Source organism: Piliocolobus tephrosceles, chromosome 10, assembly GCF_002776525.5.
Source record: "Piliocolobus tephrosceles isolate RC106 chromosome 10, ASM277652v3, whole genome shotgun sequence".
In the NCBI taxonomy this organism is placed as follows: domain Eukaryota; kingdom Metazoa; phylum Chordata; class Mammalia; order Primates; family Cercopithecidae; genus Piliocolobus; species Piliocolobus tephrosceles.
This window is the reverse complement of record NC_045443.1, coordinates 114,991,505-115,009,256: the sequence shown is the minus strand read 5'-3', so window position 1 is coordinate 115,009,256 and position 17,752 is coordinate 114,991,505. Positions and strand designations below refer to the sequence as shown.

General features: G+C 46.9%; 1 protein-coding gene across 2 annotated transcripts in view; it reads left to right on the top strand.

Moving 5' to 3' along the window:
* Window positions 1-17,752, top strand: part of NOS1 (nitric oxide synthase 1) — a 115,571-nt gene that overhangs the window by 9,018 nt on the left and 88,801 nt on the right. For both annotated transcript variants that reach the window (XM_023204347.1, XM_023204355.1), the window contains exon 2: window positions 10,703-10,829. In XM_023204347.1, coding sequence (XP_023060115.1) covers window positions 10,703-10,829 — 127 coding nt within the window. The remainder of the gene's footprint in view (window positions 1-10,702; window positions 10,830-17,752) is intronic.

The window sequence follows — 17,752 nt, the reverse complement described above, 5'->3', positions numbered from 1 at the left end:
AGGGAAGGAAGGAGAGAGGGAGGGAAGGAAAGAGGGAGGGAGGGAAGGCAGGAAGGAAGGAAGGAGTCTGTTCCCCCTTGGCTTTCTCTACAGCAGGGAAGATGACTGACTGGCTCAGTTTTTGCTTAGAGGACTCACGCTAGTTAGAACTCTCCATTAGAACTGACCTCAGCATGACCGATGGCAGTATTGATTCCAGGACTGTCTGAGTCAGAAGCACTCCTCCAGGGTGCACTTGATGTATCTCAGAGCTTGGAATCCTTCTACTGGGGTATATTTCAATTAAGGAACTAAGCCCAGTAACTTAGCCTTCAACCTGAATCTCCACCTTTCATTCTGATCTTACCCACTTGAACATAAGCAGCTCCCCATCCACCCTTCCCGGGGTTACTCTCGCTTTGGACCCTCTCCCCATCTGTGTCCCTGCTGTCTTGCCAGGTGGGTACCTGGCCCTTTATTCTGAGGAAGAACCATGGGATAAGCCTGCCCACCCACCAAAAATAATGGGTAACCAGGGGGCTTCTCACCGCCTTTCATGGAATGAATGTTTACTGAGCATCCATTCTGCCCTGACACTGTCCTCAGCCCTGGGAATTCCATGGTGAACTTCTGCCCTTGGAGAATCATATCAGAGACCAGAAATCAAAAATAAATAGGCCAGGTGCAGTGGCCCATGCCTATAATCCCAGCACTTTGGGAGGGCGAGGCAGGTGGATCCCTTGAGGTCAGGATTTCGAGACCAGCCTGGCCAACATGGTAAAACTCTGTCTCTATTAAAAATACAAAAATCAGCCAGGTGAGGTAATCCCAGCTACCCAAGAAACTGAGGCAGGAGAATCGCTTGAACTCGGGAGGCAGACGCTGCAGTGAGCCAAGACCATGACACTGCACTCCAGTCTGGACAACAGAATGAGACTCCGTCTCTAAATAAATAAATTAAATAAATAAATAAATAAATAAATAAATAAATAAATAAATAAGACAAATGCAGTCGTCTTAGATAGTGGTACATGCTATGAAGGAAATAAAACAGTGATTTGAAGAAAAGTGTCTTGGGGTGTGGTAGAGCATTAGATAGGGGGGTCAGGAAGGGGCTTTCTGAAAAGGCAACATTTTTACTGAGGCCAAAGATACCAACCATGTGACATCTAGGAAAGGGTGTTCCTAGCAGAAGGCACAGCAGGAGCAAAGGCCCTGAGACAGGAACCGGGTGGGAACGTGCAAAGGACAGAAAGCTCGACGGGCTTGAGCATAGTGAGTGGAGGGGGAGAGTGGTGGGCAGTGAGGCTGGACACATGGGTGGGCTCATCAACCACCCTACTGTCATCCCTGTCCCCGCCCCCATTCACTCATTGTGTCAGCTTCCTATGGCTGCATAACAAATCACCCCAAACTTGGTGGCTGAAAGCAATACACCTTTATTCCCTTATCATTCTGACGGTCTTAAGTCTGAAGTGGTCTCCCTGGGCTGATATCAAATCAAAGTATCAGCAGGACTGTGTTCTTTCCCGGAGGCTCTTGGAGAGAACTCATTTCCTTGCCTCTTCCAGGGTCTAAAGCTGCGTTCCTTGCATCCTTTGGCTTGTGGCCCCTTCCTCCATTTTCAAAACCAGGAACAGAGCATCTGGCTTCCGTGGTGATATCCCCTCTGTAGTCAGAGCTCCCTCTGTAGCCCTCTTATTAAGACACGTGATTACATTGAGGGCCCACAGAGAAAACCCCAGGGAATCTGCCCATCTCAAGATCTTTAACATCACAATATATCTGCAGAGACCCTTTCTCCATTTAAGGAAACATATACGGGTTCAAGGGATTAGGATCTGAGATCCTTGGGCTGTTATCCAGTCTACCACACTCATCTAACCAACACCATGGAGCAATGCTCTGGCCCAGCCCTGGGCTAACCGATGGCTATCCCTGCCACCATCCCTATGAGGTCTCACTGGACTGAGTCCACTGACCTTGCTTCTAGCCCCTCCTTCCACTTTACCACTCACCAGCTATGTACTTTAGGAAAGCCCTTTGACCTCTTTGGGCATCAGTTTTCCCATCCGTAAAAATGAGATGTGGACCACGTAAGCCTTAAGATTTCTTCCAGAACTAGCGCTCAGGTTCCGTGTGAGGGCCAGTGGCTGGTACGCTCATCACAGGCCAGACCACACCTGGATCGTAGGAACTCCACCTCTCTGGAACATTCCTCCAAAGAGAGGAACTCAAAACATCCTATTAGGGCAAGGGTTGCGAACAAGGTTGAGGAGCACACACAGTTCTCCCATGAGTTTATTTGGCCTGCAGTTTTCCAGAATAGTGAATTTGTGGTGAAATCAGTCTTCAGCCTCTTAAAAAAAAAATTCCAAAGAACTGTTAATACAGAGTCTACATCCTTGTGAGGCAACCAGTGGCAGGAGCTGGAACAGGATCACTGTGGGGTCTCTCGTCCTGCAGCATCCAGACAGCCCAGTCCACACATTATCCTCACCAGCCTGTCTTCTGCAGACACGTGAGTTTGAGAATCCTGCCAACCTTTGGTGATGTTAACAATTAAGTCATGATTGTGACGGAGCCCAAAGGCCCTCTCCTCACTTCCCAGCTGCGGCGTTCATGGTAGAATTCCTCCTCTTGAAAGCATACTTTTGGCCAGGTGTGGTGGCGCACGCCTGTAATCCCAGCACTGGGAGGCCAAGGCAGGAGGATTGCTTAGGCCAAGGAGTTTAAAACCAGCCTGGGCAACATAGCAAGACCCCATCTCTACAAAAAAATTTAAAAATTAGTCAGGGATGGTGGTGCATGCCTATAATCCCTGCTACTCAGGAAACTGAGACAGGAGGATCACTTGAGCCCAGAAGTTCGAGGCTGCAGTAAGCTATGATCATGCCTCTGTCCTCCAGCCTAGGTGACACAGCGAGACTTTGTCTCTAAAAATCATAATAATAAAGCATACTTTTCTGTTTAACAAGAACTTCCCATTCCTCCCACTCTAAGCATGATGAAATCTAGAAGAAAAGCTTTGCGGAGACCCCAGTGCCAGCCTCCACAGCCTCCAAGTCTTCCTACTTCCTACTTCCTACTCAGCTCCCAGCGTTCCAGACCAGGTGGAGGCAGAAACCAAGGCTGTTGGAGCATGCAGGGCCAGGAGAAGCAGGAGTCAGAGAGAGTGTGGTGTCTGCTGAAAAAATGTGGTCAGGGCCTCCTGCCAGCACCAGCTGCTCCTCGGCGGCCTCCTTGTCTGGTTGGCCGGAACAGGCAGCAGCCCCCGTCTCCCTGTGCCCAGCACACAGGCCTGGCCCACCTGCTCCCCTCCCAGATCCTCGGGCTCTGTAAGTGCTCAGCATCGGGCCAATCGACCAACATTCAAACTTCCTGGGAAATCAAGCCCAGGACCCCTTTTCCTTCCGTGCAAGAGGTTGGGGGGCCTGGTTCTTAGGAAGCCACAGTTGGAAGGATCTGGCAAAGATTCTCAGAAGGTTTAGAGATGCACGAGCAACTTTTGGCTTGGGTACAACCATCCAGCTATTGAAGTGGAAGAAAAAAGAATTTAGTTTTGTTCTCGCCGGAAAGCATAGAAAATGCTTACCAGGAGGGAGGCAGAACTCCACATCTGGCCTTATAGGAGGATGGTGGTGAAAAAAGGAAAGGAGAAGGCCGGGCGCGGTGGCTCAAGCCTGTAATCCCAGCACTTTGGGAGGCCGAGATGGGCGGATCACGAGGTCAGGAGATCGAGACCATCCTGGCTAACACGGTGAAACCCCGTCTCTACTAAAAATACAAAAAACTAGCCGGGCGAGGTGGCGGCGCCTGTAGTCCCAACTACTCGGGAGGCTGAGGCAGGAGAATGGCGTAAACCCGGGAGGTGGAGCTTGCAGTGAGCTGAGATCCGGCCACTGCACTCCAGCCTGGGTGACACAGCGCAACTCTGTCTCAAAAAAAAAAAAAAAAAAAAGAAAAAAAAAAAAAGGAAAGGAGATAGGGAGGCTGACATCTCTAACCCAGAAGGAACCTTGCTGCCTACTGCTAGAGCCTGGGCCAGAGAGCTCCCAGCGAAATGGGTCTCCCAGTGTGTCCATGGACCACCTGGGGTGCTTCTGATGACGCAGATTCTAGGATTCCCTCCTAGACCCACTACTCAAACTGTCTAGGAGGAGAGCTCAGAAATCTGAGGGGGGTTTGTGTGTGTGTGACAGGGTCTGTCTCTGTCGCCCAGGCTGGAGTGCAGTGGCGCAACCTTACCTCACTGCCGTCTCAGCCTCCTGGGCTCAAGTGATTCTCCTGCCTCAGCTTCCCCAGTAGTTGGGACTATAGGCAAGCGCCATCGCGCTCAGCTAATTTTTTTATTTTGTATATAGACAGGATCTTACTTTGTTGTCCAGCCTGGTCTGGAATTCCTGGGCTCAAGTGAACCTCCCACCTCGGCCTCCTAAAGTGCTGGAATTACAGGCATGTGTCACCATGCCTGGCCAGGAATCTGAATTTTAACAAGCCCCTCAGTTGATTTGGATGCACCCTGGAGTTTGAGAACCACCAAATGTGATCATGTGATAGCCCTGGGGACACTGGCCACCAGAATGCCAGGCTCACTGGGGGATGGCTTTTCCAGACGGAGAAGGACACCTGAGGGGGTGGGTGAGGGCCATTTAGTGAAGGCGAGCTCGTCAATTCCATCTGGGAACAAGGGACAGCTGGTGAATAAGTCCTTGCAGATCCTTGGGTGAGCATAGAGCAAGGATGGGAAGGAACTTGGAAGCGTCACGTTGAGATGCTCAGCCACATCTAAACCACTGAGAGTGCCTCTCCATGGGTAGGAGTACAATTTTGCCTCCCAGGGGGCACTTTGCAATCTCTGGAAGCATTTTTTGGTTGTGATGACTTTGAGGATAGGGTTGCTACTGGCATCTAGTGTGCAGAGGCCAGGAATGCTGCTCAAACATCCTCCAATCCACAGGACAGCCCCGGCAACAAGAAATTATCAGGCCCCAAATACCAGTAGTGTGGAAGTAGAGAAACTCTAATCTAAACTGAGATTATTCCAGGCAGCTGGGCAAGACCAAGACTCATGAGCTCTGTTAAAGGGGAGTTACCATCCAGACATCTCAGAAGTCAAAAGAGGCCCTGTCCATCTCCTTCTGTGAGCTCTCAATATATTTTTAGTAAATAAATAATAAAACAGGCCAGGTGCAGTGGCTCACACCTGTAATCCCAACATTTTGGGAGGTTGAGGCAGATGGATCACTTGAGGTCAGGAGCTGGAGACCAGCCTGGCCAACCTGGTGAAACTCTGTCACTACTAAAAATACAAAAATTAGCAAGGCGTGGTGGTACAGGTCTGTAATCTCAGCTACTCAGGAGGCTGAGGCAAGAGAATCGCTTGAACCTAGGAGTTTGCAGTAAGCTGAGATCGTGCCACTGCACTCCAACCTGGGTGACAGAGTGAGACTCTGTCTCAAAATAATAATAATACAACAGAGTTACTAAATTTATGTATGAATGAATATATTCAACACATCTACCCCACTTGGAGAGAACATCTAACATCTAAGTTTGAGGTTCTTCTCAGATATGAGGTCCAACCAAATGCTGCCCTCCCAGAGGCCCTCCACATAAGCCCTATACACAGTGACTCTCAGCTGGGACAACAATGAAGAGACATCTCATCTGCAAGCTCTTGTTGCCTGCTGTGTGACCTCTGACAAATTACCTAATCTCTCTGGGCATCAGTTTTCTTAGTTCTAAGTGGAAATATACATCACTCATGTTTAGTTAGTGCTGATTATGTGCTAGGCATTTTACATGCCTGATTTCATTCAATTCCCAGGACAGGTGGGACATGAAGTGGGCCATCAAGGCTGAGCAGGAGTTGGCTCTCAGCAGAGGGAATATGAAAGAGCAACCTGGGGAGCTTAAGTATAAAGGTAAGGGTGGACACGATGTGCTCCTCGGGAAGAGGGAGGAGTCAAGAGATCAGGGCCAAGAATGATAGTCTGGAAGGGAAGTAGACAATTACCGAATTCCTGGGTTCCGTGAACAAGACGTGGCAGCTTAGAAAGTGTCTGAGTGTAGACCCCCAGCAAAGATGCCCCCTGATTGGAGCCATGTATGCCTTCAATTCCCAGTCTTTGGAGCCTTCAGGTCTCCGGCGGTTGCACTGTCTGACAATATAGCCTTAAGCCACATTTGGCTCTTTAAGTTTAAATCAATCCAAGTTAAGTAAAACTTAAAATTTAGTTCCTCCATGACAATAACCTCATTTCAAATGCTCAATTGCCACATGTGTCTAGCGGCTATAATATGCGATAGTGCAGATATGAGACATTTCCATCATCGCAGGAAGTTCTACTAGACAGGGATGGCATAGAGGAATAGTCACTGTTCTACACAGAGCTAGAAGTTTCTTTCTCTATTTCTTTCTGATCCTCCATAAGCAGTAAGAGTGATAGCAGGTGCCACACTGCTAAGCATCATAAGCTTTACCTCCTTTAATCATTGCAGATATTATTGACCCTATTTAACAGACGAGTACACTGAGTCTGAGACAGGTGAAGTGTCCAGAGTTGCATAGTTTATAACCAGCAAAGCCAGGACTTGAACCCAGTTCTTCCCAATCCACAGCCACATCCTTAACCAGCATGCTACACTGCTCCTGCAACCCCAGCAAACAGGTGGATCCAGGTTGAACAGATTTGTGGTGATAAGCCAGATATTTCCTTCAGACCTGGTTATCACTGACAGATTGTGGGTTGAGAATTGAACTAAATCTGCTTCTGATTTTGCTTCTGGGTGAAGGGAAGCAAAATAGTTCAACCTGGATGTTTCTCATGATCCCGTATTAAAAATATCCTTCCTGGGTGGATCACTCGAGACTAGGAGTTCAAGACCAGCCTGGCCAACATGGTGAAACCCTGTCTCTACTAAAAATAAAAAAAAAAAAATTTGAAGTTAGATGGGCGTGGTGGCGCACACCTATAATCCCAGCTACTAGGGAGGCTGAGGCAGGAGACTCACTTGAATCTGGGAAATGGAGGTTATAGTGAGCCGAGATCACGCCACTACACCCCAACCTGGGCAACAAGCAAGACTCCATCTAAAAATAATAATAATAATAATAATAATAATAATAATAATAATAATAATAATGTGTATGCCCATCACACAGGATTTCAAAATTAAGTTTTAGTCGGCAAAACACTTCAACTGCATTATTTAAACGAAGGTCTTAATGGATTAAAAAAAAAAAGAATGATGGTAAAAGAAACTCTCTCTGCAAATTCACATAAGACAACCCATGTGATCATTTCCAAATTGCCTGGGTAATTGTACCTTGTAATTTTTGTAAATTGGCTTCACTCCACAGGAGATGTTGGGTTACTTGCTCTGTAGCCTGTGGCTTAGAGTGAGCATCCTAACCAGTTTTTCCTATCTCTGTTTTAAAAAAGGAAGGATCTCCTGTAATCCCAGCACTTTGGGAGGCCAAGGCAGGCGGATCACCTGAGGTCAGGGGTTTGAGACCAGCCTGGCCAACATGGTGAAGAAACCCAATCTCTATTAAAAAAAAAAAACAAAAATTAGCTGGGCATGGTGGTGTGTGCCTGTAATCCCAGCTATGTGGGAGGCTGAGGCAGGAGAATCGCTTGAACCTGGGAGGCAGAGGTTGCAGTGAGCCGAGATCACGTCACTGCACTCCAGCCTGGGCAACAGAGTGAGACTCTGTCTCAAAAAATAAATAAAATAAAAAAGGAAGGGTCTTGGCAGCTCATCAGTCACACCTAGTTTCAAATCCCAGCTGTACTATATGCTGACGATGGGGCCTTGGGAAACTTACATACCCCTCTGGGTTCAGTTTTTTCGTGTGTAAAATGGGGACTTTTAATGTCTGTTGAAATTAAATGAAATAACTTCTGTGCAAGTACCCGGAATGTTATAGAGGCTCCAAATACATTAACCTCCTCCCTTCTCTGCTGAATCCTCACTTATGGTCATGTGATGTAGGATCAGTAGTTTCAGAGCTGAAAGGGAACTGAGTGACATTTAGAGCAGCACTCTCAGCAGACGATACTTCTGTTTATGATCATGTAGGTACCGTTAACTTGGGAAATGCCTGTAATCAAGAGCCACTCTGGGTATGTTTTGGTGACATTTTAAAGAGGGTGAAACAGAATGTTCCCTCTGACGAATTGCAAACCTCTCCAGGCAGAAGAGCGGAAGTGGCTTTGACGTGGGCCTCAGGGACGACGTGAAACACTGCAGGCAGGGCATCTGAGTGGCCCAGAGGGAGCTGCTGGAGGGGTCACTGGGGGTCTCGCTCTCAGAGCTTGGACCGTGGCTTCTGGTGCATCCAAGATGACTGTCATTGTACCAGATTGGGGGATGGAGGAGTCCCCAAAGCTAGGAACATAGAACAGAAGGCAAGACAACGGCCAGTCTTAATGCCTGGGACCCAAACCAAGATGAGCCACAGGGCAAGCTGCATTGCCCAGTTAGACACAGACAGAGGCCATGGTCAGAGTCAAATTGGATAGGAGAGCCAAAAGGAGAAAGGCTGTTGGGAAGTAGGAGGGCAGTACTTGGAGAGTAGAAGGACTCAGAGAGTAAGACAGGTCTGATGAGGCCATCTGGATTTTGGTGCCCACTCCTATCTCCATCTCAGAGGGTGGCCAGCTTGTGGAACCTAGCTGAGATCAGCTCATCCTGAGCCTGTTAGAGTTCAGGGACAGGAAGCCAGGAAAAGTTAGTGAGTAAGATTCTGGTGGCTCATACCTGTAATCCCAGCACTTTGGGAGGCCGAGGCAAGAGGATCACTTGAGTTTGGGAGTTTGAGACCAGCCTGCACAACACAGTGAGACCCTGTCTGTACAAAAAATTTACAACATTGCCAGGTAGGGTGATGCACGCCTGTAGTCCCAGCTACTGGAGAGGCAGAGGTGGGAGGATCGCTCAAGCCTAGGAGGTCAAGGCTGCAGTGAGCTAGGATTGCACCACTGCACTCCAGCCTGGGTAACAGAGCAAGACTGTCTCCAAAAAATGTCAGGCTCTAGCATCCAGAACAAGCCTGGGTTTGAATCCACCATCACTAGCTGTGTGACTTAGGCTAGTGACTTAACCACTCTGAACTATAGTTTCCTCACGTGATGATTATGAAGATGATGCTGGTGGTCATGAAGATGCTGGTGTGGTCATGATGCCAAGGAGGAGGAAGAGGATGGTGATAATGGTGATGCTGCTAATGAAGGTGATGGCACTGATCATGAAGATGAGGATATGATGAGGTTGATGATGATAATGATGAGGGTGATTATGGTGATGGTGATTATGGTGGAGACTGATGAGGCAAGTTAGATGATGATGATTACAATAATGATGATGGTAACAATGAGAATGATGGTGGCTATGGTGATGACTGTGGTAGTGGTGGTGATAAAGATGATGGTGATGGTGGTGGTGGTGATGATGATGACAGTGACAACCCCTACTTTAGAATGGATGTGATGAGTGGGCTGGAATACTAGGCTTTGCTACTGTGTGACCTTGAGCAACTTAGCTTCTCTCTGTCTCCCTTACCCCATCCGTAAAATGCTGATTAACAATCATTCCTGGACAGGCTTAGTGGCTCACGCCTGTAATCCCAGCACTTTGGGAGGCTGGGGTGGGAGGACCACTTGAACCAAGGAGTTCGAGACCAGCCTGGGCAACATAGTGAGACCCCATCTCTACAAAAGATTTAAAAAGTTAGCCAGACATGGTGGTACACCCTTGTAGTCCCAGCTACTCAGAAGGCTGAGGCAGGAGGATCACTTGAATCTAGGAGATCAAGGCTACAGTGAACTGTGATTGTGCCACTATATTCCAGCTGGGATGACAGGACAAGGCTGGGAAAAAAAACAAAAAACAGTCACTCCTGTCTCAAAGGGTTGTCACGAGAGTTAAATGCACTAAAACACATGGCCAGGCATGGTGGCTGACGCTTGTAATCCCAGCACTTTGGGAGGCTGAGGCAGGGGCATTGCTTGAGCCTAGGAGTTAGAAATCAGCCTGGCCAGCACAGGGAGAACCCGTGTCTAATATAAATAAAATAATAATTTTTAAAAACTCACATGGAAAGTGCTTGGCACATAGTAAGTGCTTAATAAATGCTATCTGTCCTTATTCATAGTATTATTATTTTTGTCATTATGTTCTCTTTATTTTCCAAATCATTCTGTTTGTCCTGAGCTGCTATTGTTCCAAGCCAAAGGTCTTAGGGTCAGACTAACTTATTACCCAAAGCCCACAGGACCTCTCTATCCTTCCTGCCTCCTACTTTTTCCACTGGTAGGTGTCGTGAGCATTAAGTTGTCCAGCGGTTCATGGTACATGGACTATTACTAGGAAACAGGCCTCCTGTGTTCCCAGATCCATGGAATGAAGAAGGGAGAGGGACAGGCAAAATCCTTCTCCTTGCCATCCTGAAATGATGTCCACAAAGATAGGGATATGCCAGCTGTCAAAGTCCCCTTGGATGCGCTCCCTTTGTGACTGACACCCGGAACTGCCTTCCCATGTGTCACTGTCGATCTTTATGAAGCAGCAGGCTGGGTACCCAAAGCTTGCTGGCTCATAACGAGTTATGTGAGTGAGCCACTGAGGTTCTGTACAGACTCAGGACTTCCAGATCAAAGCAACTAGCAGTCCGTCCTGATGTCCCCTTCCTCACCTGCCCTACCTTACCTTTCAGAGATTTGGACGGCAAATCACACAAACCTCTGCCCCTCGGTGTGGAGAACGACCGAGTCTTCAATGACCTATGGGGGAAGGGCAATGTGCCTGTCGTCCTCAACAACCCATATTCAGAGAAGGAGCAGGTAAGTGCTTGATGCCAAGCTGGTACCACTGCTTCCCATGCCTTCTCGACCCCTCCCAGGTGGGAAGCTGAGGGGAGGAAAGCTAAACCCTAAACTGTGTCGTGATGGAAATCAGCCGCCGTGGCTGGAGAACTTGGGATGCCGAGGACAGGAGTGCTTATCCTCGGATGTGGACCTTGACTTTGTTTCTCTGTGGTTTGGTATTGTTTGTGAGCTTGCCATTTTTCACATATTAATTCTGTTTCTACCGGGATAGGCATTCATATGGCTCCAAATTTAAAAGATATGAAAGATACATGGTAGCTGGTCACAGTGCCTCATGCCTGTAACCCCAGCATTTTAAGAGGTCAAGGCATAGGACAGCTTGAGGTCCAGAGTTCAAGACCAGCCTGGCCAACATGGTGAAACCCTATCTCTACTAAAAATACAAAAATTAGCCTGGCATGGTGGCGGGCGCCTGTAGTCCCAGCTACTCAGGAGGCTGAGGTAGGAGAATGGCGTGAACCCGGGAGGGGGAACTTGCAGTGAGCCAAGATCGCGCCACTGCTCTCCAGCCTGGGTGACAGAGTGAGACTCCATCTCAAAAAAAAAAAAAAAAAAGAAAGAAAAAAGACAACCAGCCTGGGCCACATAGCAAGACCCTATCTCAATTTTTAAAAATTTTCTTAATTAGTAGAGCATAATGGCATATACCTGTAGTTCCTAGCTACTCAGGCAACTGAGGCAGGAGGATCACTTGAGGACAGGAGTTCAAGGCTGCAGTGAGCTGTGATATAGCACCTCTGCACTCTAGCCTGAGTGACAGAGTGAGACCCTGTCTCTTAAAAAAATTGGAATAAATAAGCAAAAAGATACATAATAAAAAGCTCTATATGTCCCTAATTCCAGTCACATAGTTTTCCTCCCCAGAGTCAAGCAATGTTAATGGTTTTTGTGTGTTCTTTTAGCCGTGTTTTATGCATTGACAAACACACACATTATTTTTGAATATTTTTACACAAATAAGAGCACATTACACATGTTTTATACCTTGCTTTTTCACTTATTAACATATCTTAGAGATTAGTCCCCATTAGTAGGTAAAGAGGAGCTTGTTTCCTTTTTTACAGCCATATAATATTCCATTTTGTGATCATCCTGTAATTCTGTCAGTCCTTCATAATGAGCCATTGTCAATATTTTGCTATGACAGTGCTATGAGTGACCTTGTGCACATACCTTGTTTGGCACATGGATAGGCTTATCAATAAAATATGTTCCTAAAGCCCAGGCATGGTGGCTCATGCCTGTAATCCAATATTTTGGAAAGCTAAGGCATCATTTGAGCCCAAGAGTTTGAGATCAGCCTGAGCAACATGACAAAACCCTATCTCTAAAAAAAAAACCAAAAATGAGCTGGGCATGATGGCACATGCCTGTTGTCCCAGCTACCCTGGAGACTGAGCTGGGAGAATCACCTGAGCCTGGAAGGTCAAGGCTGCAGTGAGCTGTGATTGTATTACTGCACCACTGCGCTCTAGCCTGGGCAACAGAGGGAGACCCTGTCCTAAAAAAAAAACAAAATAGAATAAATTCCTAGAGGTGGAATTGTTGGGTCAAAATTCATGTACATTTGTGATTTTGGTGGTACTTGCCATAGTGGTTGGATCAATCTTACCAGCTAACTAGAAGAGCGACTGTTTCGTCACAGCCTCGCCAACTCCATCTGTTATCCAACTTTTTAGTCTTTGCCAATCCGTTCAGATGTGTTTTGATAGCTAAGTCAGTATCAGTTACAAAGAGTGACTAGATTTGGCTGGAGATCAGCAGCACCTTTGTCTCACCTGTCCAGTAAGCTGATGGGCCAGGTCAGGGTAACCCTAAGGAAGTGTGTGAATTTCACACCCATCCTCTGCATTGCAGTGAAGTCGGGGTGGAGTGACCGGTGGGAGGTCGGAATATAGGGGTGGCCTAGGTGACTCAGCAAGTGATGACCTGCTTTATTTTCCTGATGCTTGGCCTACAGATGGCAGCTTTCACTGCCAGCACATCTACACAAGGCCTCAGAGCCTCTCTACATAGCTTCAGCGGGGAGGATGAAACATTCTAGAGCCTTGGTGGCAATTGCTTTCCTTAGCCACTGATGGCTGGCCAGGAAGAAAAGGACATCAGGGTTTCTGTAGTGGGTGAGACCCATGATCCACTAGCTGAATGCCCCTCTAGCAGTGATGTCTGGAAATGTTTGGTGGAAAAGCACAACTGTAGACTTTTATTATGTTGTCTTCAAAAGTCAAGACCACACCATAGCATTAAGAAGCTATTCTCCATTCATGATTAAATGAACACATATGGTTTAAAGCTCTTTTATATTTTCTTTCTTAATTGAAAACAAAGAGGTATGGCCATCATATGAGTCCTCACAAGACAAAGAAAGACAGTAAGAGGCAGCCTCGGGCCAGATCTAGCCTGCAGACCTGATTTGTTAGGTCTACACCATATTGTATTAAGAGATAATTTATAGTTATATTTTAAATGTACTGCCAATGTTTCAGATTTTTACATAAATATATGTACAGCTTCTCTTTAAAATTTATATAATCTAAGGCCAGGTGCGGTGGCTAACACCTGGAATCCCAGCACTTTGGGAGGCCGAGTGGGACAAATCACGAGGTCAGGAGTTCAAGACCAGCCTGACCAACATGGTGAAACCCCATTTTGTACTAAAAGTACAAAAATTAGCTGGGCATGGTGGCGGGTGCCTGTAATTCCAGCTACTCGGAAGGCTGAGGCAGGAGAATCGCTTGAACCCAAGAGGTGGAGGTTACAATCAGCCAAGATCGCACTACTGCACTCCAGCCTGAGTGACAGAGCGAAACTCTGTCTAAAAAAAAAAAATTTACATAATCTGACCACATTGTGCCTATACTCTTTTTTTTTTTTTTAAAGACAGGGTCTTGCTCTGTCTCCCAGGCTGAGGTGCAGTGGCACCATCTTAGGTTACTCACTGCAACCTCAATCTCCTAGACTTAAGAGATCCTCCCACCTCAGCCTCCCAAGTAACTAGGACTACAGGCTGGTGCCACCAGACCTGGCTAATTTTTTAGATTTTTTGTAGAGACAGGATCTCACTATGTTGCCCAGGCTGGTCTCGAACTCCTAGTTCAAGCAATCCTCCCTTCTCAGCCTCTTAAAGTGCTGGGATTATAAGTGTGAGTCGCTGCAGCCAACCATACTCTTGTGGGGCAACAATCTGCATAGACTGAATAGCAGCTGCCCCCTCTAGACAGAGTGTGGCTTTCTAGTTGGCCACAAACCTCACCACTCCCTATTGTCTCCCTCTTATTAAGGCCAGTGTCCATTGTCATTTATAGTAGCATTAGTGTTTTTGATTTCTTATAATAGAAGGAAAGTTAAATCTTTTCGTGTCCATGTTTTTATTATTATTATTATTATTATTATTAATTATTATTATTATTTATTGTGAGACAGTGCTATCTCTGCTCACCACAGCCTCTGCCTCCTGGGTTCAAGCAGTCCTTCCCGCTCAGCCTCCCGAGTAGCTGGAATTACAGACGTGTGCCACCACACTTGGGTAATTTTTACATTTTTTGGAGATGGGGCTTCACCATCTTGGCCAGGCTAGTCTAGAACTCCTGGCCTCAGGTGATCCACCTGCCTTGGTCTCCCAAAGTGCCGGGATTACAGGTATGAGCCACTGTACCTGGGCCCGTGTCATTTTTATAAGTGGTAGGTAGAGATGGACCAAAAGGTTCATGTTTTAAGAAAGATTGTTTTGGCTGGGCACAGTGGCTCACATCTGTAACCCCAGCACTCTAAGAGGCCAAGGCAGGAGGATCACTTGAGCCTAGGAATTTAAGACCAGCCTGGGCAACATGGCAAAACCCCGTTTCTACAAAAAAGTATAAACTATTAACTGGGCGTGGTGGCATGCACCTGTAGTCCCAGCTACTTGGGAGGTTGAGGCGGGAGTATCGCTTGAGCCAGGGAAGCTGAGGCTACAGTGAGCCGTGATAGTGCCACTGCACTCCAGCCTGGGTGACAGAGCAAGAACCTGTCTCCAAAAAACAAAAAAACAAACAAACAAAAAAAAAGAAACCTAAGAACATTCTTCATTTCTACACACACAAGTCTTTCTTTTTTAATATACGACTAAGTGTCCTGTTTTGAAGTTACCCAGCCTTCTTTACTGATTTAGCTTACCCACCTACCACCTCTAGGTATCAGTTTGTAATTCCTGGTATGCAGTAACCCTTGAGATCTCGGCTCAAAGGAAGAAACAGGGGAGGCCTCGACCCTGCGAGAAAGACACTAAAAGTCAATGCAGAAATCTGAGCAATGGCAGACTCTGGTCATTTCCTTGCACACTGCCCACCTCAGTTAGACAATGCCAACTTGAAAGCATAACTTTGGTCTTCAAGCCTGAGGAGTTGAGCTCAACATTGAGAACAGGGCCTCGGGGTTTTGAAGATCAGATAAGCGTTTGCCTAAAACAAAATGGAAAAAGGCATTATAGTAAAAGGAATGCGGGGCCATGCCTGTAATCCCAGCACTTTGGGAGGCCAAGGTGGGAAGATCCCCTGAGGTCAGGAGTTTGAGACCAGCCTGGCCAACATGGCAAAACTCCGTCTCTACTAAAAATACAAAAATTAGCGAGGCATGATGGTAGGCACCTGTAATCCCAGCTACTCGGGAGGCTGAGGTGGGAGAATTGCTTGAACCTGGGAGGTGGAGGTTGCAGTGAGCTGAGATCGCACCACTGCACTCCAGCCTGGGCGACAGAGCGAGACTCCATCTGAAAAAAAAAAAAAAAGGAATGGTTGTAGCGGATAACATTACTTTTTTTTTTCTTGCTAAGGATAATTATTAGTTCTCTGAGGTTGTCTTTGGTGCTAACAATAACTGAGACACATGCTGAGTTTTGACATCATCCTAAAGCCTCTTATCGTAATAATCACCTTAAGTGAAAAGCTACCCTAGATAAATAGAGTGAGGACATACCTGCTGTTGGGCCATTCTCCCTGCACAAACTCAGGACTGGAAGGAGGACCGCTAGCCTTTGCAGGATGTGATGATGAAAGGACAGGAAGATGTATGGAGAGCTTGCCTTAAGGCCTCTGCTAATATAGAAATTCCATTTGCTTGGAGAAGGGAAGGACTTTGAGGGTGCTGGAGAAAGGGGGTAAGACTGAATCTTCCAAGGTGAAGTAAGTCTGCCGAGCAGTTTTAGCCTAGAGAGTTCCTGGGAGCATGACTGATAGACCAGCAGAGCTTGGGATTTACGTTCATCTTTGCCCACCATCAAGTCCTTAATGTAGGATTTCACCCAAAAAGATTTAAAACCACGGGCCAGGCTGGGCAAGGTGTTTTATGACTGTAATCCCAGCACTTTGGGAGGCTGAGGCAGGCAGATCTCCTGAGGTCGGGAGTTTGAAACCAGCGTGGCCAACATGGTGAAACGCCGTATCTACTAAAAATACAAAAATGAGCCCAGGCGTGAGGGCACACACTTGTAGTCCTAGCTACTCGGGAGGCTGAGGCACAAGAATTCCTTGAGTCTGGGAGGTGGAGGTTTCAGTGAACCGAGATTGTACCACCGCATTCCAGCTTAGGCAACAGAGCGAGACTCTGCCTCGAAAAAAAAGAAAAAAAGAAAAACAAAGTCACGGGCCTGCGAAATCATCCTGATCCTGTTGCCTGAGATTCAGTTTTCCAAATGCCTCTCAGAAATAGCGCCGTCAGGAGACAGAGACCCTAGCACTCGGATATATTTGAGTCCCAGCTCCAGCACAAAGGAAACAGCCCTGTTGTGGCCTGCTAGACATCTCCATAGGCACAGGCTTCAGAAATGCTTCCCAGGGTGAGCAAATTAATAGCAAACACGATGTTCTCCTTTCCATCCTGAAAGATGGTCTCCTAACCTCGCCTCTACCTGCTCAAAGCTACTGTACCTGGAGCTCCTGGAATCAGCTTCTATCCTTCCAGTTGTAACCCACATTTATGGCTTGTTTAAGCATCCACAGGGGGCCTAGCATTGTTAATGACACAAAGAGGAACCCAGCCACTACCTGCAATCCTGAGTCAGGAAGGCATAGGTGGAGGTTGAGAAGCAGCTGGGCAAAGCAGCAAAGCAACTGCCAAGCACTGGGCAAAAGGCAATAGAATGCAATTGAAACGGGATAGATGCAAGTTAGACATAAGGAAGAACTTCCTGACACAGGAGACTGTAAGCTCCTGGAGGAAATAGTGAGGTCTGACTCCTTGGTAATCCCAGAAGGGATCCCTACCCTCTTCCATGCTCTTATTTGTCTAGATTCAAAGAAAATCAGCCCTAGAGGCATCTTCTTTTAAGTCCATCTCAGGAGGCTGAGGCATTAATCTTTATCTAGCAGTCATTTCTCTTGCCAACAGTCTGGGTCACTGTGGGTGGGGCCAGTGAGACTTGAGTCCCCCATCACAGAGTGCATTGTGTGTATGACTTTGTGACCCCTCATCTTCACCACCCCCTTGCAAATTGCATCTGGCCTGGGATAGTAGATAGAACAGATCAGTTCATCTGTCACCATTCACTCGCTAACCTGCTGTGTGCATGGTTCTGGGGTAGGAGCAAAGCTGAGCAAACATAGACGTCCCTGCCCTTGAGACCCTCACGGATGTGTGTGGGGAGAGACTCGTATAAGATTCAATTAGTGCTGAAATAGAGAGGAATACAAAATGCTTTGGGAACATAATTACCTCAGCAGGTAGGTACCAGGGAAGGTTTACCCCAAGAAGTGACACCTGGGCTGGGTTTTGAAACTCAGGTAGGAGTTTGCCCAAAAGAAAATGGAAAAAGGCATTATAGTCAAGGGAATCATTGTGGCTGATACGTCGCTTTTTATTTTTCTTGCTAAGGATCGTTATTAGTTCTCTGAGGTTGTCTTTGA